The sequence below is a fragment of the Urocitellus parryii genome, chromosome 3 (genome assembly GCF_045843805.1).
Source record: "Urocitellus parryii isolate mUroPar1 chromosome 3, mUroPar1.hap1, whole genome shotgun sequence".
In the NCBI taxonomy this organism is placed as follows: domain Eukaryota; kingdom Metazoa; phylum Chordata; class Mammalia; order Rodentia; family Sciuridae; genus Urocitellus; species Urocitellus parryii.
Genome location: NC_135533.1, coordinates 32,222,663 through 32,244,300, shown reverse-complemented (window position 1 = coordinate 32,244,300; position 21,638 = coordinate 32,222,663). Strand labels below are relative to the sequence as shown.

Sequence of the window (21,638 nt, the reverse complement as noted above, 5' to 3'; positions counted from 1 at the left end):
CACCCCATGTAAAGATGGTCTGACACTGAACTTCCCTGCCCCCACTCCACTTATTGGGATTGAACAGTTAAACTCAGGGGCACTCAACCACCAAGCCACATCTCCAGCCCTTTTTATTTGAGACTGTCTTACTAAGTTACTGAAGCTGGCCTCAAACTAGCAATCCTCCTGCCCTGATGTCCTGAGTCGCTGGTATTAAAGTTGTGCACCACTATGCCCAGCTAAAGTCATACTCTTTATAGCAGAGGACGGACACTAAATTGGTGGTATTAGGATAAATTGGGAGAGTCTTGATTTCTATGTACACACTCTGTGGTACTCCCAGTTAGCATAAGTCAGGGTCACATTGAAACTACCTATAATGTGGCACAGTAGGAAGTGAGAAAAACTCAGGAAACACTTAGAAATGTAGGCACAGATTGGCTCTTAATCTGGCTTTTTTGGGAAATAAATGAGCCTCAGTTTCCCCTTCTTTCAAGTGAGGGAAGTTATATCCATCCTATTTAACTCTCTGATTTGCTCTGAGAATCCAAGTAGAGAATAGTGATGCTCTGAACACTGTCCAGTGTTCTCTGCATTCTGGGTGATGTGACTTGAAAGTGGTGATCACTGTATAGATTGTTTTCACGTGTGTCCTAAATCCTGGGTGAGTTACAAAGTGAACCCATGCTTTCTGTCACAGAGATGTGGTTCTTGGGATTGGTAAACAGATTGTGCTGTTGCGATTTAAGGAAAGGGAAGTTCACTCTGAGATAGCGTTGCCCAGGAGGCCTTACAAAGTGCATAGCATAGTGAGCTAAGCGAACTAAGATGTGGTATTCAGATAGAACCGGAATAGTTCCTTTTGTGGAAAATTCCTTTGGCTTTTAAAAGGAAAACCAATTAAGAACTTAAGATACTGAAAGCGCCCTTTTCAAAATGTTACTTCTGAACCATCCAGAGCTGTGGGACTCCTGGTGTGGAGGAGGTCATTTTCCTGCTCTGACGGTGGAGGTTGGAGTGCTTTTATGACCTCCAGGAGTTCTTGTCCTGTCCCACCGTTTTCAGAGTAGAGACCCCACAGGAGGATTCCTCTTCGGGAACTTTTAGGTCAGCAGTATCGTTAATCTTGGGTTAAGTTGGTTAGCAGTCTATTTTTTCCTCTATTGAAGAGCAGAGACCACCAAGAAATTCTTGTGAGTAAAAATAGTATTGGTGGCTATAGGTACTGAGCTAAAATTAAAAGAGTTATCAGTCTTGCTTTGGGAATCATGGTGACTAACCAACTGGTTTCAGAAAGACTACCTCTCCCATTTCAGTGATTAGTTAATAAAATTATTCCTGACAGTGGAGGGCCAAGGAGCTCAGTAGTTCCATACTTAGAGACAGAGAATTCATTGTCCCAAGATCTCAGAAGAGTCTTTGCAAACACACAGAAGGGATTTAGAACAATTTGCATAAATCTCCCCGTGGATAGTGACATGGCTCCAATGTTGGGGTGGTTCCAGGAGCCCCTCCTTGGCTGTGTCTTGGGGCGACGCTGTGCCTGGTGAGAATTCAGTCTCATGATGGTTTTTGCCAGCAGGATTGGGTGATGGGACGCTGAATAAGCCCACTGTTTGGTTCCACATAAGGGCTCTTTTGTGTTGGCCCAAGGCAGTCATGTTCAAGTTTGTCTTGCTTTTCCCCAGTGATGTTTTTGGACTTTGTGGCCTGGAGAATTAAGCACAACACCTATTCTGAGCTAATCTGTCAAATTTTACTCATGGAAGGTAACCACAGCCTCTTGTATTTCTGAATGTGGACAATAATAGTCATACCTTTGGAGACTTCTGATTTATTAAATTAGAAGTTGGGGAAGGGACAAGTTCCTTGACATTGCCAGGTAGTTAGGTATACACGCCTGCTCATGGTGGAAGCATGGGAAGTAATTCCCTTAGGTTCTTTAATATGATTTGCCTAGTTCACTGGCTTCTTTAAGAAATATGTTCCCTTGCATAGTTAGCAAACAGGTTGTACTTTAATATTCCCTTGTGAAAGGGCATGAGATACCCCTAGAGTGTAGTTTAAGAATGCCAGGTGTTTACAAATCTGTTTCAACTTTTTTGTTTGTTTATTTTTGTTCTTCTTTTAAAAAAAAACAATACACATTAAACACTAGATATTATGAGCTTTAACTGGTTTTTTGCACAGAATATTATCATTCTAGAAGCCAAATACAGGGTCTAATTTAAAATCTGGGGACTCATTTATGCACTGGGGCAATTTGATGTTTTAAGTACAAAAGTGAAATCCACTTATTTCTAACCTTAAGTTTATTTTCCCTTAGTCTGCTAGCTTGATTTCTCAGCTTTGTTCTAATAATATAAACATTTTTATGTTTATTTATAGGTGGCTTTAACCAAGAGAGCAGATCCAGCTGAGCTTAGAACAATATTTTTGAAGGTCAGTATAAAAGAAATCTATTTTGTTTCTTATTTGGTTTGTGTTCTATAACTTCGAAAGTTATTTTCAAACAACTGTTTATTTCATTGTTAAATTTTTAAAACATCCTCCAAAGCATCTTTACGCAGGATTTGTGAAAGAGTTGCTTTACAATTCTGTTTTTAACAATGTATAGGAAATGTGTGGCCAATTGTTTGTGATGGCAAATGGTGATATTTTCTTTTATATGGTGTCAAGTGCTCAAAAGAAGTTGGCTGAGTAGTCTTGCAACTCATTTACTTCTTCAGGCTTGACCTGAGTAGGATGAGGAAAATGCTTTTACTGATAAGAAGTTTAAAGGTCTTTGTAAACATCCCTATTAATCCTGTACTCTTCCAGAGGGGACTATCTGGTCTCTGCTTGGTAGAAACAGCTCATTTTTGTTGTTCTCCTCATCATAATCCTGTCATTTTATTATAGCTGTGGAGCCCTGTGAGAAGGCCTCCGGGGTATGATACTGGAGTACACCAGATACCACACAAGCTCATTTTCTTGGTTTCTTAGGCTTCTGCCTACTTGGTGGTGTTGGGCAGTGAATGAGTAATATAATAAAAGTCTCCTTCAGGTCTCTAACCTAAAGCATATTATGTTATTGAACTGAAATTAAAACTCAAAAAAGGAAAGGCCACTTTTGTAAAGATAATAAAAGCAAAATAGGTGGACTTTTCTAAATATTGAGAGAAGGTAGGCAGTGCTGACTGGAATGGGGAGTCAAGGTATCAAACTGGTACCTTGATGTGTACCCATGTGAGCTAGAAGGTTACTAATTCTGTGAGCCTCACTTTTCTCATCAAAATGCATTATCATAAAAAATAAAAGTGACAGCTGGAGATATAGCTTAGTGATAGAGCCCTTGTCTGACATGTCGAAGGCCCTGGGTTGGATCCTCAGCACTGCAGAACCAAAATAGAACAGTAAGATCAAAAAGATGGAGACACAGGGATTCAAATACTTGGGGACATCTGATGCTAATTAATTGATTTTTAAGCTGAATAATAATTAATTGATTATTAATTGATTAGCTAAATTGTAATTAATTGATTTTTTAAGCTGAATAATGACATTCTGATTCTGAGACATGCAGAGAGTCTATTAGAGATAGATACCAAAGCATTTACAGATGAGATCATGATGTCTGAGATTTGTTTTTAAATAATCCAATTTTGGCGGAGTGGGAAGAAAGAGTAGGCAGTATGATAATTTTTGACATTGTAAAGTGGGATATTGGGCTTATACTGTTCTCTGTACTTTGCATATGTTGGAACATTTTCATAGTTAAAATTTGTTACAAAAACTTGTGAAGATTCAGTGGGGTACCTTTACGTCACCATGCCCAACACCTGCTATGCCTTAGACATTGATGCAGTCAAAGTGTGAAATTAAGTAATTCAAATACAGGAATGATAGGTTCCAATGGAAAAGTGGTTAAACATAGGAGCAGTTTTGGGAGAGGAAGAAAAGGTATATTTGCAAGGAGGTTTGGATTATATAGAAAAGAACAGGATTCTCTATAAGAATCTTTGCTTTTTTTTTTTTTTTTTCCCATAAAGCACAATACAATATAGAGATTCTAGAAGATGAAAGCCCAGACAACAGAAAAGCGTTCTTATCTTTCCTGAACTAATTTCTGTTGCTGTGTGCATACTGGGCTCACATGATTGGGATCAGGTGTATGAAGGTCTATTGCTATTGTAAAACTCCTTAATGATTTAATTTTGAGAGACAGGAGCAGAAGAACATCTAAGTGTGCTGCTAAGGAACCTAGAGAAATGGCTAAACTCACTTGAGCCCTTGAAGTTATAATAATTCTTTCAACTCAGGGCATACTACTTCAGTTTTCTAACAGGAGTTAAGAGCCTCCTTCTGACAGAAACTGAGAACAACTTAGGGCTCTGATGCTCACTAGTCTGTTGACATGATCCATTGGAAAGAGTCCATTTAAAGGCAGTGGCCATTTGAGGCCATGTGGCAGCTGGTGAGGCTATGTTAAGATCTCAGTTTGGAATAGCATCTTTGCCAGCTGCTATATCCACTCAATATTGGGCAGGTCTAGGCTGGGGACAAGTCTGAGGGATAGCAGGAATTCTGAAGAGTCACCTGTGAGGTTTCTGTAGCCATAGACCTGAAGGCTGGGGGTGGAATCTTTGAGACCAGATAGGAAACTTGGGTGGCCAGGACTTTGTGGCTTTTGAAGGAGAGTTTTTATCCCTTTGAGTCTGAGGAGATGGAATAGAGGGGGAGGCGGGTGGTACCTGAAGAAAACAGCATCAGCAGTTTGTGGAAGGGATTGCAGATCTGGCAAAGGTTCTGGTGACCTCACCAGGCCTGGATAGTGTGGGACCAACACAAATCCACCTTGGCTCAGCAAGCTGAGGATCTCTTGTTTACCATCCACCGCAGACAGCATTGTGGTGAACAGGAGAAAGGGGAATGAGGCGCCATGGGGGCTGCCAGGCCGGGCTTTTTCGTTAAGTACGGATCAGCAGTAAGCATTCTGTAAACCTGTCGACTTTGCTGATTTTCTGTCTGTGAATTTTTTTCTGACTTGATTTTCTTCCTGATAAAAATTCTGTGTGAAATATCCCAATTGTCTCCCTGCTAAACTAGGTGGAGAGAGGATTCTTCTGTAGCTTGGGGGAGGTGGAAAGGAGCTTCATTGTCTCCTTCATACCAGATGTACAGGGAGTAGAAGGTGGTAGAGGAGTTGGCAGCTGCAGAGATGAGAGAGAACCTGTGGAACTGAACCAGATGAGGAAAGGGCCCTGGAGGACTCAGGTTTTATAGTTTATGTCTTAGAAAAGAGTTAAAAATCAACTTCCCTCCCTCTCTCCCTCTCTTCCTTTGTTCCGTAACGTTGCCTACTAGATGTTAGGTGAGTGTTAGGTGTTGAGTATTACAGATGCATAAATCGTGACTCCTGCCCTTAAATATCTCACTGTGTGTATGTATGTGCAAGAAAACGAAAATTCGCAATATGGTTGAAAAATGTTACATAGCATTAAAGGAAGATCAGTGAGATTTATTACCTCTTCCTATAGAGGGTCATCAAAATTTCAGGCAGGATGTTTGAGCGATGCTTGAAGACTAATAGGTATTTTTCAGATAGAGAAGTAGAGGAGGGTTTGGGGTAAAGAAAGACTATTCCAAACAAAGAAAACAGCATGTTCAAAGCAGAGAGCTGTAAGTGTGCCAGTTGTGTGGAGGGAATAGCCAATAGCTTGGGTGGCCTGGAGCGCAGGCTCTCGTGATTCTAGATTGGTAGGGAAGGAGAGACTTAGTGCAAAACATGCCAGAAGCATCTGAGGGTATTGTCAGACTTTTGTGAGAAGATAATATATTACATTTTATGTGGATGCAGAAGTTTGAGTCTAGGTAGACAATTCTGCTTTTAACCTCTGTGTTGACAATCCTTTTTTTTTTTTTTTTGGTTCACTTAATGCTTTTGGTGTTACTTCACATTAATTTAAACAGATATGTATTGATTGTTTGCAGTTTAAATAAAACATCATGAAATTCTGCTGTGAGTGGGCTGAGCAAAAGAAATGTAAGCAATAATTGTGTCTCAAAGGAGTTTGGATTTTATACAGGAGACCAGATTTGTAGGCTAGCAGTGGCAGGTAAAAAGAATCTAAATCATCATACTTGAAGGTTCTGCCTGTGTGGTTACAGCAAATACCACAGGAAACGGAAAGAGGGAGCAGTTGCCATTGTGGGTAGTGGTCAGGGAAGGCTGGCGGGGAGAATGCGAGGAGCCCCTGGGATGGTGGGAGAGAGAAGAGGAGGACCACATGGAAGGAAAGCCCAGAGACCGGGCCAGGTTGAAGGATTCTTGTTCATTTGTAAAATGTTTATTTAAATACAACTCTCTGCCAGGGAATCTGCTAAGTATTACAGGGTGTGGGTAACAAACTTGGAAAGGTAATTGGGAATTTGGCATGCCTCTGAACAATAGGAAGCCATTGAAGGTTTTCTGAGTAATCCAGGGACAAGATGGGTTTGAGATTGAACTGGTGCAGCAAGGCTATGAGGTGTGTGGCCTTGGGAGTGATGGTGTTGGAGGCTGTCAGAGTTATTAAGGTCATAACACCAGGAGGAGTAGGGATTGGGCAAGTCAGAGACACTTTTAAAGGGATATTTCAGAAAGTGACTTGTTTTATTATAAATGAGAGAGAGAGCAGGGCGGGAATGTGTATGCCCTGGGTGCCAAGAGGTGCCAGTATGAACAGAGAAACAGAGGAGGGAAGCAGTGGTTCAAGGGGGAGGAAGGGAGGTGATCATGGGCTGCTCAGAAGCCTGGAGTCTAGAGTGACTACACGTCAGAAGTGAAAAATGGGAAAACTGGGGGAAGGGGCTGGGCAGAAGTGGGATGTGATAGTCAGTAATGGTGAATTGTACTTGGAGTTTTAGAATTAATCTCTCAATAAAAGAATGATGTACACTTTAAACATTTTCATAGGAAAAACAGTTAATTCCTTATTTGAAAAACTTTCTTAACAACAAATCAGTTTCTTTCATTGATGAAGAGCTAAAAGTAAATAAAGTAACTTGATGTCAGTATAGAGATAGTGTTCTCTCTTACTGCATACGTCTCTGTATATTTATACTTTTTTTTCTTTAACAAGAGGAAAAAACTATTTTTTTGTATCCAGTATTTTCCCTCAACTAATATATTATGAACACCTTTTCTTATAACTGGATGCGTTTCTACAATACTTTAATGCCCTGTGATGTTCCTATGTATGGCTGCTGTACCATAATTTATCTTACCACAATTTACCTAACCATCCTTTATGATTGGATGTTCAGTTGCCAGCTTTACTTATCTGTCATAACAGCTTACATATTTGTATATAGCTTGCATTATTTTCTTAGTAGGAATTCCTAGAAGTGGCATTGTTGGGTTAAACAGTGGGTTTACAATAGATTAAGGCATTTGATTGCTCTTAGCAGACTACATATTTTGGGTGGGAGTGTGGAAGTGTACAGTTCCCACATAATGTTATCCATTCAGATTATTATTAAGTACAACAGCAACAACAAAAAAACCTTTCTGCCGAACAGTTAGTTGAAAAATTGTATCTTACTTAAAATTTGCATTTTTTAACAAATAGTAATATATTCACTAGAACATTTGTGATTCTTTTTTTTAATGTTTATTTTTTAGTTGTAGTTGGACACAATATCTTTGTTTTATTTATTTTTATGTGGTGCTGAGGATTGAACCTAGGGCCTCACACGTGCTAGGCAAGTGCTCTACCGCTGAGCCATAATCCCAGCTCCTAGAACATTTGTGATTCTTAATTACATCTTTGATTTTTTTATTGTGACAGTATTCAAACATATAGAAAATAGAATGGCAAGCACCTACATAATAGCCACTTAATATAAATTAATATTTGTCAGTTTAAATACATACATACATATTACTAATTTATTTTAATGTAAGTTATATATCACCATAATTCATCTTAAATACTGTAACATAAAGCTTCAAATCATAAACATGGCTTCTTACATGATCACAATACCATTGTGTGCCTAATAAAGTGAATAGTAATTCCCTAATAACATAAAATGCCCAGACCGTATTCATGTTCTTCACCTGAGCATGTCCAAAAGGCAAGAAATGATCCATATTCATATTCTTAATTGTATTTCATTCCATCCTTATAACAGGGAGCTTAGGTGAAGGATGGTCAGATGAAGTGACCTGGTGTGTTAGAGGGACTTTCAATGGTTGGAAAAGAGTCAAGGAGAATTTGCCTTTCAGCCCCAGGATATGAACGGCTCATGGCAGGGACAGGTCACTGAATGACTGTGTTTCTGACCTGGCTCATTATGGTTCACACACCTTTATTAAGAGGCTGTGAGCAGGCTGGATAGGACCCCTGTCCTCAGGGCATACACTGTAATGACAGTGTCCTGTTCTGATTCTCTTTGCTGCTGTCTTCATTGGGTGTGGTGGTGTTTCTTGTTGGTGACACTTATGATTGTGCAAGGAATCGTAAAAACCTTCCCATTTTGTGAGCATATGCTTAATCATATTAAAACTCTCCTAAATTGTAATAAAGAGAGACTTCAGGCCACTTAAAATCTATTCCAAAGAAAGATTAAATGATATTCTAAAGATGGAGTAGCTGTAAGAATTAGTGCATTCTCTTGACAGGCACCTTCTGTTCATTGCTGCAGGGACAGCCGAGCTGCCTTTGGTAGTAGTCTAGTACCTACTCTTACTTTGGTCTGCCTCAAACATCAGTCTGAGAAACAAACTTTGACTTATCTATTTGAATCACAAAGCAGACCACTTGGCAATGAGCTGATTTTGGCAAACTGAAGAAAGCTGTGTTCTCTCTGCCCAGATGAACATGTTCTTATATTTCAGAGATGCCTTCTTTATCATCTCTAAACAAATGAGGCTGATAAAATATCTTAATGATTTATTACTATAAACTATTAAGGTATAAATCAAGTGCAGGGATCATAAGTGTACAGCCCATGGGTGTTCATAAAGTGAGCAAACATGCATGACCAGCACCCTCCCATACACCAAAAAAAAAAACCCCCAAAACCCCCCAAAACTTTCTGATACCCCTGCACTCAGTACTCACCTCTCCCAAGGTAATTTTTGTCTGACTTCTCTCACTGTATATTAGTTTTGTCACTATAAAAAATGTAACCATACAGTGTATATTCTTTTGTCTTCTTTGTGTGTAGGTGTGCGTGTGTGTTGCTGGGTATCAAACCCAGGGCCTCATTCATGTTAGGCAAATGCTTTACCACTGAGCTACACTCCCAGCCTTGTCTAGTTTCTCACCTTTATTTTAAGTTTTATCTGTGTTGTGTCTATTTGGAGTTAGTGTATTCTCATTGCTTGTGTTGTATTCAGTTGTGTTACTATACCATAATCTGTTTATGTATCCTGTTCCTAGTTAACACATTATTTTTGGTACTTTTTGTTATTACAAATAATGTTGCTATGGACTCTTTGACATATTTTTTGGTGTTATATACATACATGCAAATTTCTGTTGGAGATTTACTTATGATTGAAATTGCGGGGTCTGTGGTTATTATGTTCAGTTATAGAAGATACTGCCTACGAGTTTTCTAAAATGTTTTTTCAGCTTATTATAACACCTTTATGTGAGAGTATTTGCTCCACATTTTTTGCCAATGTTTGTTATTCTCATTATTTTGTGGTTGAGTAGTGGCATTTTATGGTAGTTTTATTGTGCATTTTCTATGGAATTTTTTCTAAAGGAGGAGCAACTTGACATTGATTTTAAAGGTCATTTGGGGAAAATCAAAGAATGTTTGTCAAGCTATGAAACTTCTAGGAGCAAAGTAAAACAACATTTTTTTTAAGCTTTCACTCATTTGATAAATACCTGTTGACCATGTTTCATCATCTGCCTGGCAGCCAGGCACTAGTCTGGGAATTTGAGGACATACCAGTGAAAAAGACAGGAAAACAATTCCTGTTCTGACAGAGCTTTCCCTCTAGTTGTAGCAAGTAAGATGTACATAATCTTGCAAGAGTAGCCAGATTCATTGAGAGGATGATCCTGAAACATTTCCCATTGCAGCAATGACAAGAACTCTCAATGCATGCTGTGCTGACATTCTCCTGTGAAGTTCCAGGCAGTCTCAGAACAATGTTTTCCCTGGGAAGCCATGGCCAGCTCATTAGACCTGTTGCTGGAAATCCAGCCTGCTTGTCAGGGCTTTCCCTAGTGACCATATGGTAATTTAGTATGTGCAAAGCAGGTGTCCTAAAGAGTAGGGAAGGAACAATGATTTCATGTATGGTTCTGAAACAACCAGGATTAAGTGGGAAAAACAAATTTGGAGGATTCTTACCTTCAAACCACACACACAAATAAAGCACTGGTATACTAAAACCTAAAGGAAACCCTACTTTAAAAAAAACTAAGAGGACCTGTGTGTGAATATTTAGTCTGGTGATGAAGAAAGACTAGGTTTTAAGCTTAGAAAAGTAATGGAAGAAATTGTAAAGGAAAATAAATCTACAGGCTCAATTATAAATATATCAAACTGGAAAAATATTTGCAACAAATATGATAGACAAAGCAGGGAAAGGGCATGTTCACACACTGCTGGTAGGAGTGTAAATTGGTACAATCTTTTCTGAAGAGCAGCGTGATAATAAGTACCAAGAGCCTTAAAGTTCCTCTCCTTTGACTTAACAATTTCTTTTCTGGGAGTCTAGCTTTTGAAAATTGCCAGGAATTTGGACAAATGTTACACACAAAAATGGCTACCTTAGGTTTATTTAAAATACCCCAAACTGGAAATAATCTGTCTACTGGAAGGAGAAAAGTTAAATTGTGTTTTAAAATAATCACTGTCATAAGGAAACATAGTCACAACTCTGAATCATAGGATTGCTGTAATTAGTATTGGCATATCCTTTATATTTCAAGCTTGTTTTGCCTCAGAAAAATTAAAATATATTCTTTCTTCTACATGACCCAGAAGCTGAAACAAATTCTAACTGAAGAATGGTAGGATTACTGGACCATCTTTTTTCTTGCACTATGCTAAAAACATGTTAATTGAAAACAGTGATCCAAGCATACTGTAATCCCAGCAGTTTGGGAGGCCGAGACAGAAGGATTGTAAGGTCAGCCTCAGCATCTTAGTGAGACTCTGTCTCAAAAAAAAAAAAGCGTTAGAGATGTATATCAGTAGTAAAGTGACCCTGGGTCAAATCTTCAGTGCCTATTCCCACTCAAAAAAAAAAAAAAAAAAAAAGAAAAAAGAAAACAGTATATTCTAGCACATTCACAGGTCCTCCCCTGATCTGTGGGGCCAGGATTTGGTAGCTGGTGCTAAGAGAAAACCCCTGATTGCATCCTTGCCCTGGTACTGTACCAGTGGCAGATATCATTCAGTGGGACAAAGAAAAAAAACAATAATCTAGAACTTTTATAAAGTGCCTATCATGTGTAGAACATAGTACTAAGTGTTTTAAATGATTATCTTATTTGTTTAAAGCATCTGCCTAATGAGACCAGTAATATTGTTATGCCTACTTTTCAGATAAAGAGTCAGAGGCCCAGAAAACTTAGATGTTCGATGAGACCATTCAGGTAGTAAGAGACACAACCCTAGCTCAAGAGGTTCTAAAGCTTATTCCCAAATATCTAAGCAAAGGTTTAGTCTACAGTGGATTAAAAATGTAGAAAAACAAATGATTTGTAAAAACAGTTTTGATCAGACTGAACTCGGGGGTTCCAAAGGAAGGGGAGATGCTGTCCTCGCACCTCACTCACAGTGCACCTGGTCACTGTGGTTCCCATCACCTAGCTAGCTCTGCTCTCCTAGCTGTACTGTCCTCTCCTCCCTCAAAGTTAATCTCTTGGCTCAGGGGTCTTCTGCTCCATGAGGACATCTTGATTGGCACACTGCTCTCAGCATTTTCCCACAGCCTTTGAGGACCCGTGGAACCCGAGTCAGTGGGTCCCCCCTTCCAGCTGGAATGTGTCCTACTAAAGCAAGACCTGGAGGAGAAGCATTGCATGCCAGCTGATTCTTACCATCTCTGTGTAGGGCTCAAGGGTGGAGAGAACATTAGCTTGGGCAGCAGTTGATACCCGCACCGTGGCTCAGAGTTTGCATTTCAGCTGAGTTTATCACCCTTTCTTGTATTTGCTACCTCTGGGACTTCTGTAGAGAGAGAATCCTATCTTTCAGGCATTCCTTGAGCACTAAAGATTTCATGAATTGGGCAGCACATCAGACCCCAGGCAGTTCAGGGCTCCATCAAGGGGGCATGAACTTTTATAAAGTGTTCAGGAAGCAAGACAAAACATTTGATTGGTTAAAGTGGAAAAACCCCTTGTGAGAGGCATTACACTTTGGTTAAGCTTAAGTTTTGCTTCACTGTTTACATTAATTTGGGTTTATGTTTCTTATGTGAGAACCCAGGGCACTGAACCATCTCATCCCACTGTCCCTCAATTAGTTTTATAATTAATTACACTTTTTAGTTTTTTGCCAAAAAACAAAATATAATTTGTCTTTCTAAATTTCTGTAAACCAGGGTTTCTCAGCACGGTTCACATTTTGGACTAGACAATTCTGTTTTCATGGTCTCAGCCTGTGAGTTATTGTAGGATATTTATCACCATCCCGGTCTCTACCCTGTAGGTGCTAGTAGCATCCCTTTCCTCCAAGTTATGCAATTAAAATTGTCCCTTGTAGGGGAAAATTACCTAAAATTGAGAACCACTGGTGTAAGCACAAAATTTGACAAATTTAATGTGTTTTGTTTTTTCTTTGAAGTGACGGGAGATAACTGCGGTTGTAGAGTGTATTTTCATATCTGATAGTATCCTTTGAATATTCTCAGGCTTGGGGGCTGGGGATGTGGCTCAAGCGGTAGCGCGCTCGCCTGGCATGTGTGCGGCCCGGGTTCGATCCTCAGCACCACATACAAACAAAGATGTTGTGTCCGCCGAGAACTAAAAAATAAATATTAAAAATTCTCTCTCTCTCTCTCTCTCTCTCTCTCCCTCCCTCCCTCCCTCCCTCCCTTCCTCCCTCCTCTCTCACTCTCTCTTTAAAAAAAAAAGAATATTCTCAGGCTTTTCACATGTTGATCCCATGATTATATACTTTAGAGAATCAAGTATATAAAATAACATTTCTTTTTTTCCTCTTTTCTTAACAGTATGCAAGCATTGAAAAAAATGGTGAATTTTTTATGTCTCCTAATGACTTTGTTACTCGATATTTGAATATTTTTGGAGAAAGCCAGCCTAATCCAAAGACTGTGGAACTTTTAAGTGGCGTGGTGGATCAGACCAAAGATGGGTATGTTTATTTTTGTTCAGAACTTATTTTTGTTACTTTAATGATCAGAAAGTTATTAAATATATACTTTTCCACCTCTTAAGAGCATTTTCTCTGTTATCATTAACACATTCGTTTATAAATATTATCCTTAATATTTCCTTTAGTGGTCATTTCACAATTAGTGATTTCATGTATTTGGTTTTTGACTAGTTGAAAGGCCTCTGTACAATTTTACAAAACAATTGTAATTGATGAGGTAGTATGAAGGTATTTGTGCGTACACTGGTATTTCTCAAGGCAGGTGTAGAATTATGAGTAAACTTAAACATACCACTGTGATCATAACTTTTCTATCATCTTTCCCTTACTCAAATCACCTTTAAAAATTCATATATGATTAAATGATATGGATCTAGGAGACAGATATATGATGATTCCAAACCACCAGGAAAGGCATTCTGCAAGGTGGAGGAGAGAGATTATTCCATACAGAATTAAGTAGGACACTTTGCAGAATGACTTTGGATTTTTCCCCCTTTGAATTTTCTCTGCCTAATCCCTGGATCCTGTAAATACCTTATGTGGAAGAAGATCTTTCCAGATGTAATAAAATTAAGAATTTTGGGATGAAAAGATTACCCTGAGTTATCTGGGTGGGCCCTATATTCCCTCACAAGTGTCTTTATAAGACAGAAGCAGAAGGGTGATTTGACACAGACACAGGGAAGAGGAGGAGGAGTGTGAACACAAAGGCAGGGACCAGAGTGATGGAACCATGAGCTAAGGAATGCTTGGAACCATGAGTAGCTGGAAGAACCAAAGGATTTTCCCCTAGAGCCTGTGGGAGGAGTCTGGTGTTGCTGACACCTTGATTTAGGACTTCAGATTCCCAGAACTGTTAGAATGAATTCTTCTGTTTTAAGATACCTGGCCAATGGTAATTTGCTTTACTTAAATTTAATTGACAAATAAAGATTATATATATTTATGGTACACACCAGGATGTTTTGAAATTGTATGCATTGTGGAATGGCCAAGTCATGCTAAGTAACGTATCTATTAACTAATAAACTCATTTTTTTTTTGTGTTGAGAACATTTAAAAGTTCTCTTGGTAATTTTTGAAGTGTACAATATATTGTTATTAACTAGAGTTACCATGTTGCACAAAGAGTTTCTTGAGCTTGTTCTTCCTATGTAAACTTTTGTGTCCTTTGGCCAGCATCGCCTTAGTATCACACCCCCGTGCCAGCCCCTTGTAACCTCCATTCTGCTCTCTGCTTCTATGATTTTAAATTTTTTAGATTCCACGTACAAGTGAGAGCATATGGTATTTGTCTTTCTGTGCCCTGGTTTATTTCATTTAACATAATGTCCTCCAGGTTCATCCATATTGTCACAAATGACAGAATTTTCTTTCTTAAGGCTGAATAATATTATGTATAGACACCACATTTTCTTTTAAGCACTCATCTGTTGATGGACATTTGGGTTGTTTCCATGTCTTGGATAATATGAATAATGCTTCAGTGAATGTAGGAGTGCAGACATCTCTTCAATATGATGGTTTTATTTCCTTGTTATTGTTATAGCAATTGTAGAAAACTAATACACTCATGTAGCTGATCCTCCCTCCACCCTTTGGGGGGAACTAGAAAGCCTATGGTTATGAAGAATTTTCTTTGGTCAAAGACCATTTTGATCCAGAAAACAAAAAACAAAACTTTTTTTCCAGTGGTAGTTTTTGGCTGATGTAGACATTTCCCAGGCAGAGACCCCTGCTGTGAACTGCCTCCCTCAGAGCCTGGCCCCTTCTTGAAAACTTCACCTATGTCTAGTTTTGGCCTGAACTCTGAGCAGGAAGTTAGGTGCCTGTGCACTGCATGAACTTAAGGTTTCATTTCCAGCTCATTGGCTAAGGGATCCTGTTTGCTGGAGCTCTCTTAGTTCTGATTTACTGGTTCATGAAGTGGTGACTTGGTCTGCCTTCCCTGATGGGCACTTCTCCCTGGGTGCTTATCCAGCAGACATTCAGCAGCTTGAGAGTCTTGTCTCTGTGCCTGACACTATTATGTGTGTTCAGGAAACACAGCAACTGGGAAAATGCAGTGTTTGTCCTCTGGAAGCTTCTAATTTAATGAAACAGGTGTTAATCCAAGAACTGTAAGTTAATAATATTGGACTGTTGAGAGGAAGAGATTACCCTGGCTTTTCTGGGGTGAGTCCTAAATTCTATCACAAGTGTCTTCATAAGATAGAGGAAGAGGGAGATGTGACCCAGACACAGGGAAGAGGAAGAGGCAGAATGATCACCCGAAGAGAGACATGGTATGAGAGACAGAAAATAGGGGCTTCATTGGGACTAAGAAGTCAGCGAAGACTTCTTGTGAATGACACAGAAGTGAGGGGTGGGGGCAATGAAGACAAAATATTGAAGGCAGAGGAACAGTGGCTGCAAAGGCCATGCATTCTGAAATGCAGAGGCTAGCATGCCGGGAACTTGGGATTACATGGGCCTGGAGGTAGGCGAGGTGGGTCATGTAGGGATTTATACTTCATGTTAAGGATAGGGGTGTTTATCTTTTTTTTCCTTAATTGATACATTATAGTTATATACTATATTTTGTACATGACATAACATAATTTGATCCATCTTCTTTCCTAGAACCTTCCTTTACCCTCCTGCATCCTTATTCTGACAGTGTGTCTGCTGATCTTCTACTGTTGTTATCAATTATTATTTTAATTAGTACAGGTGGGATTCATTGTGGCATATTAATACATGGACATCGAATAATTTGGATAGATTTTGTTCTCAAGTACTTCCCTTGCACTCCCCTTTTCCCTTCCTCTAGATCCCCTTCCTGCTTTTATGAGCCAGCCCCCACCCCCAACTTTTAAAAAAATTTTATTTCTATTTCTCTCCCTCACCTCCCTCTCCTCTAGCTTCCATATATAAGAGAAAACATTTGACCCTTGTCTTTCCGAGTCTGCTTATTTTACTTAGTATGATGTTCCATCCATTTATCAGCAAATGACAATTTTATTCTTTATGACCAAGTAAAACAATATTGTGTATATATACACATTTTATTATCCATTCATCTACTGATGGACATCTAGTCTGATTCCGTAACTATTGTGAATCACATTCTATAAACATTGGTATACATGTATCAGAGTTCTAATTGTGGTTCTTTTGGATAAATACTGTGGGGTAAGATAGCTGGAGTCTTTACCTTAGAGAGCAATGGAGAGCCATTGAACCAGGGCATTGGTCTGTTTTGCCTGTGTGACAGCGTAATCCTTGTTAATATTCATCGTTGTGTTTTAGATTTCTCTGTGTTCCACTGTTCTAATTGACTTAATGATTGACTTAATCAGTTTATAAAGTTCCTTGAGGGAGGTGAGAATACCCGGGGTGAGGGTCTTTTGCTTGGTGGGCCTCCTGAGTGAGAAGGGCTTGTCTCAGCATCTGAGGGAGGAGGAGGTGTGTCTTCAGGGCTTTTCAGGGCCCACAGACTCTGATAATATCACACCATGAACGGGTGGACTGTTTGCTGTTGGATTTGTTTGTATGACTTTTGATGTGTCTTTTAGATTCAGTTGTGATTTTGGTTTTCATTTAAAATGGGGCTGAAGCATTGAATATCACTGAAGTGTGACTTTTATACAATATTCACACAATTTATTAAGAGCAAGGTGAAAATAAAATTCATTTGGGTCTCTTTGAGATTTGCAAACACGCTTCTGTTTTTATTATTAACTGTTGTCTCATCACAGAGCTCTAAGGCTAAAAAACTGTTTTCACTAATGCCAGACCTTCTTACCTGGGAAGACTAAGTGGCGTTGAAGACTAGCTGGAGTTGTTGAGTGCCTGGCTGCCTGGCTGCATGGTACAGGGACCCCTGTCTGTGTGTGTGGTGGGGCCAGCATTGAATGGAGTATCTAATTGGCTTGCTAGGATCACAAATCCCTTTATCACATACAGTCATTGCCCAGTATCCTTGAGGGATTGGTTCAGGACCCTCACAGGATTCTGCTATTCCAAAATTTGCACATGCTCAGGTCACTTATAAAAATGCTCTAGTGTTTGCATATAACCTGTGCACATCTTCCACTGAACTTTAAGTCATCTTTAGATTACTTAATAATACCTGATGCACGTAAATAGTCGTTATACTGTATTGTTCCGGGATAATTGACAGGGAAACCAGAGTCCACATGGGCAGTGCAGAAGCAACTTTTTTTCCTGAATATTTTTCTATCTGGGGTTGGTTAAATCCATAGGTTTTGGGACCCAGGGATGCAGAAGTCTGACTATGTTTGCTTTTCACCTCAGGTGTGGAACCTCTTGACACCCTTCTGGAACACACAATGTGCAAGCAAAAGTTGGCCCTTTGGCAAAGGGGAATGTCAGACATTCAAGACTGGGGTTCATTATGTTATATTTGTATATGACATAACATAATTTGATCAATTTTCTTTCCTAGAACCTTCCTTTATCCTCCCACATCAACGGTTCAACATACTGCCTTGTCAGCCCTCATTTTGTGAATCAAAATGATAGCAGTATGGTCAGCATCCTCAAATAAATTCTTTCTGTTTAGAGTGTAGAGAGTCACTCCTGGGACAGTTTGGATTTTGATGCCTGAGGAATAAAAGTGTCAAAAAAGAAAAGATAAAAAAAGAATTGAGGAGTTCAGAATGTATAGCCTGTATAAACAAAGTGTGTTCACTGCTTTTCCTAAGTTCGCTATTTATCCTTCTGAGGAATGAAAGTACAGCCTTTTAAATGTTCACAAGGTGAAGGAGGATATAATAATGTTGATGATAAAGTCATTTTTATATACCTGTTTTCACTTTGTGAGGCTGTAGTGAAGAAATCCAGGCCTTGGCCACATGCTGGGAGTTAATGAGGTTTACAATTGGCAATGCTTAAAGAGTATTAGGGTAATGTATTTAAACATCAGCAGTTCACAGCCTGAAATGCTCATCATCTGTCAAGTACAATCCCAAATCAATAAGAGGAGTTTTTTCAGTTTGCTAATGATGAAAGTTTTCTACACTATTAGGGTGGACACAGATTTGAGGTAAACACCTGAAATTCATAAACTGTAGAATTAAGCAAAGGCACCTCTTTAATTAAAAAAAAAAAAAAAAGAAGACAAAAAAAAACTTGATAATAATCAACAGCAGTCACCTGAGAAGCTTAAATGTTCTTAGTAGTCATCAGACTCCCAAATTAATCTACCAAAACAAAAAGCCTCATTAACAGCTCTCATTGAATCAGTGTTATTTTCTTTTTCTTTCACTGAAGATGTCTGATTAACCCCCTTTCTTTTTGCATTACTCACTTCGTGTTAATATTTGATGTCTGAAATCATAGGGGGGTACGTGCAATGTGGTGGCTAGACACTGTCTACGAAGAGTAAATTAAAAAGAATTTTTAAAAAGGTTGGTATTATGTTGCTGATGTATTAGAAGATCTTTAGGAATGTCAGGTGCCTAGGTTTTATTTATTTATTTTTAAATTCCAGAAAGGGTTGATTAATGACTAGGTACTGATTTCACATCTCTTTCATATGTACCCATAGCCTTCCTCCTCTTCCCCCTCTTCCTACTTACCAATCTAAGCCCTCTTTTGGAGCATTTTGCTGAAAAAGGAAGATGAGAAATGGGGCCGTAACCAGAGCAAAAGGGGAAGTCACTGGAGGGTGTTTTGTAGGTGGGTAAATAACATAATGTGTGATTATGGGCAGGCCTTGGTGGGAAATGCAGGAAATTGACAGTGTAGGAGGACAGGAAGACATTCTGGTGGATTGTCTAGGAGGTTGGCCTCTTGTAAGAACATTCAGAGTTCATCTAGAACAGCTGCCCTCAAAGTGTGGTCAGTGGATCTCTGGAAGTCCCTAAGACCTCTGTAGGAGATCAGAACTGCTTACATAATAATGCTAAATACTAATACAATACACCCTTTTCACTTGGTTGATATTTTCAACTGAAAAAAACTGCAGAGGTAAAACTGCTGGTACCTTAACACCAGATGTTGGTGTTCCCCAAAACTCATGTTGGAACCTACCCCCAGAAGGATAGTATTCATAGATTCGACCTTTGGGAGGTGAGTAAGTCCTCTGAGGACTCTGCTGACTTAAAATCTCACTGTTGAGTACACATTGTTTGAAAATTGAACAAGTGGGAAGTACTTCTGCTTACTCCAGTATGATGGTGGTCTGCAGAAAAAAACATGAGTAACCAGCTGAGATAGTCTCCCCCCCCCCCCCCCCCCGTGCCCTATTCAATACTGCTTTTATTCAAAAGAATTACTTATTTGAAAGAATTAACATTTTCACATGACAGCTTCCTGGTACTTCAGGACTTTTCTGAAGTTATTGGTAATAACACTAATGAATGTAGGTCTTCTAATATGATGTAATGAAATGTCTGAACATTTGGAAGATCAACATAACTTAGCGAAACAAAATTTTTCAGCTGACCAGTGTGTGTTTGATAATGGAATCATGCATGTATAAATGATCTTTTCAAAGTGCACAACAGACCTATGAATTTTAAAATTTCAAGGTATGGAAAAGTTCCTTGATATGGTTTCAACTTCCACATTGCAGCTAACCTTTATTCAAATATTATTTGTTGGGATTTGTTGTTGTGTCAAAGAAAAGTGTCCTCAGTTATCTAAAAAGTTAATTAAAATACTCCTATTTCTAACTGTGAATCTGTACGAGGGTGAAATTCTTCATATCCTTCAACCAAAAGAATACATTACAGCCAATTGAACGCAGCTGTCTTCTATTAAGTGAGACATTAAAGAGATTTGCAGATATAAAACCGCATTTCTCACAGAATTGTTAAAGAAAATACTGTTATTTTTCATACAAGTATTTATATTACTATGTAATAGATTTATTTACTTTTTCATAAAATAATATTTTAAAGATTTTTTTCAGTTTTAATTTCTCATATAGTAAAGTGTGATAGATATAACCCACATGAATAAAAACTCCTCGGATCCTCAGTAATTTATAAGCATGTTAAGGGGTCTAAAATTTAACACTGAGCTTAAAAAGTTGAAGGGAAAGCAGAGATGAGGGTGAAGATGTAGTGTAGTATATAGAGGGTATGGTGGATTTGGGAACAAAGTTTCCTTTGGTTTCTTTGATTTTTCTCCTGGAAATATAGGAGGGGCAGTACAGGTTGAGGTATTAGTGGTTTGTGGAGAAGAATAATATAATAAATTTTCATCTGGAAGTTGGGAGGTTGAATGGATAAGGGAGCATCAGGACTGCTGCACAGGCCCCACTTGAGTGCACCAAAGGTTTTTGTGGTCATAAAATTTACCTTGAGATCAGTTTCATATGGTTGTGTTTTTTCCGTTGAAGTTTAGCTGCACAGGTCCAGGCATGGAGTTAGGAGGGGCTGGATAGAACTAGAAATAAATAATAATAATAATAATATATTAAATTAAAAATACATTAAATCATACAGAGTAGGAAAGATTCCAGGGAGCTATGGGGCCCACAAGGGAGCAATTACAATGATGGACTGTAGATTTAGAAAGATGCTGGCGTAGGTGCAATGAGACATGGTAGGCTTAATGAATTGTAGGGTTCAGTGTGGTTGAAGATCTTTGAAGTTGGGGTATAAGAAGGAGTGAGCAGGAAGACTAAAGGACTGGTCCAACAGCAAGATAAGTGAAATTGAGAATAAGGAGCTATTGTTAATGACAACAGTTTAGAATCTTCCCGTGTGAGTAGAAGTGAGTAGTTGAGAAAGGGTAGAGAGAAGATCACTGGAAGAGGGGCTCTGAAAGGATTCTCTCTCTATTTTTTTTTCCAGCTTTTTTTTTGCAGTTGTAGATGGACACAATGCCTTTGTTTTATTTATTTTTATGTGGTGCTGAGGATCGAACCCAGGGCCTCACACACGCTAGGCATACGCTCTACCGCTGAGCCCCAGCCCTGGAAGGATTCTCTTTATGGGAGGGACTGAGGAGGTGATTTGCCCACCTTGCACTGTGATTCTAGAAGGCACAGTAGAAAGGGTGTCTGGGAGATGATGACAAAATAGGGAAAGTGCAGAGCCTCTTGGGATTAGTTGGGGTGATACAGGTCTGTGGGGCTGCCTGTGTAGAGGCCACCCTCAACAGCATAGAGGGAGGTTGTGATTGATCTTGGTGGACTCCGCTTTATGCTGGTGGGGAGATAGGGATCTTTGCAGAGAGGCAGGAGGCTGAAGAGGTGCAGTTTTACTACTTAAAGAATTTTTAAAACAAAATACTTTGTGAGTAGAAGCTCTGCTATAGTGTTTCTTCCTAGGTGGTTAGACCAAAAGCTGAAA

The 21,638-nt window shown here is 39.1% G+C and overlaps 1 protein-coding gene and 1 non-coding gene across 5 annotated transcripts in view; both read left to right on the top strand.

Annotated features, from left to right (window-relative positions):
* Slc25a13 (solute carrier family 25 member 13) overlaps window positions 1–21,638 on the top strand; it is a 179,969-nt gene that overhangs the window by 22,073 nt on the left and 136,258 nt on the right. For 3 of the 4 annotated variants that reach the window (XM_026391539.2, XM_026391537.2, XM_077795955.1), the window contains exons 2-3: window positions 2,371–2,424; window positions 13,160–13,302. In XM_026391539.2, coding sequence (XP_026247324.1) covers window positions 2,371–2,424; window positions 13,160–13,302 — 197 coding nt within the window. Of the gene's footprint in view, window positions 1–2,370; window positions 2,425–13,159; window positions 13,303–21,638 lie in introns of those variants that run through there. The other variant, XM_026391540.2, reaches the window with a different exon arrangement.
* Window positions 11,260–11,388, top strand: LOC113184748 (small nucleolar RNA SNORA30/SNORA37 family). The gene has a single exon (XR_003301042.1). It is a non-coding gene; the product is annotated as a small nucleolar RNA SNORA30/SNORA37 family (small nucleolar RNA).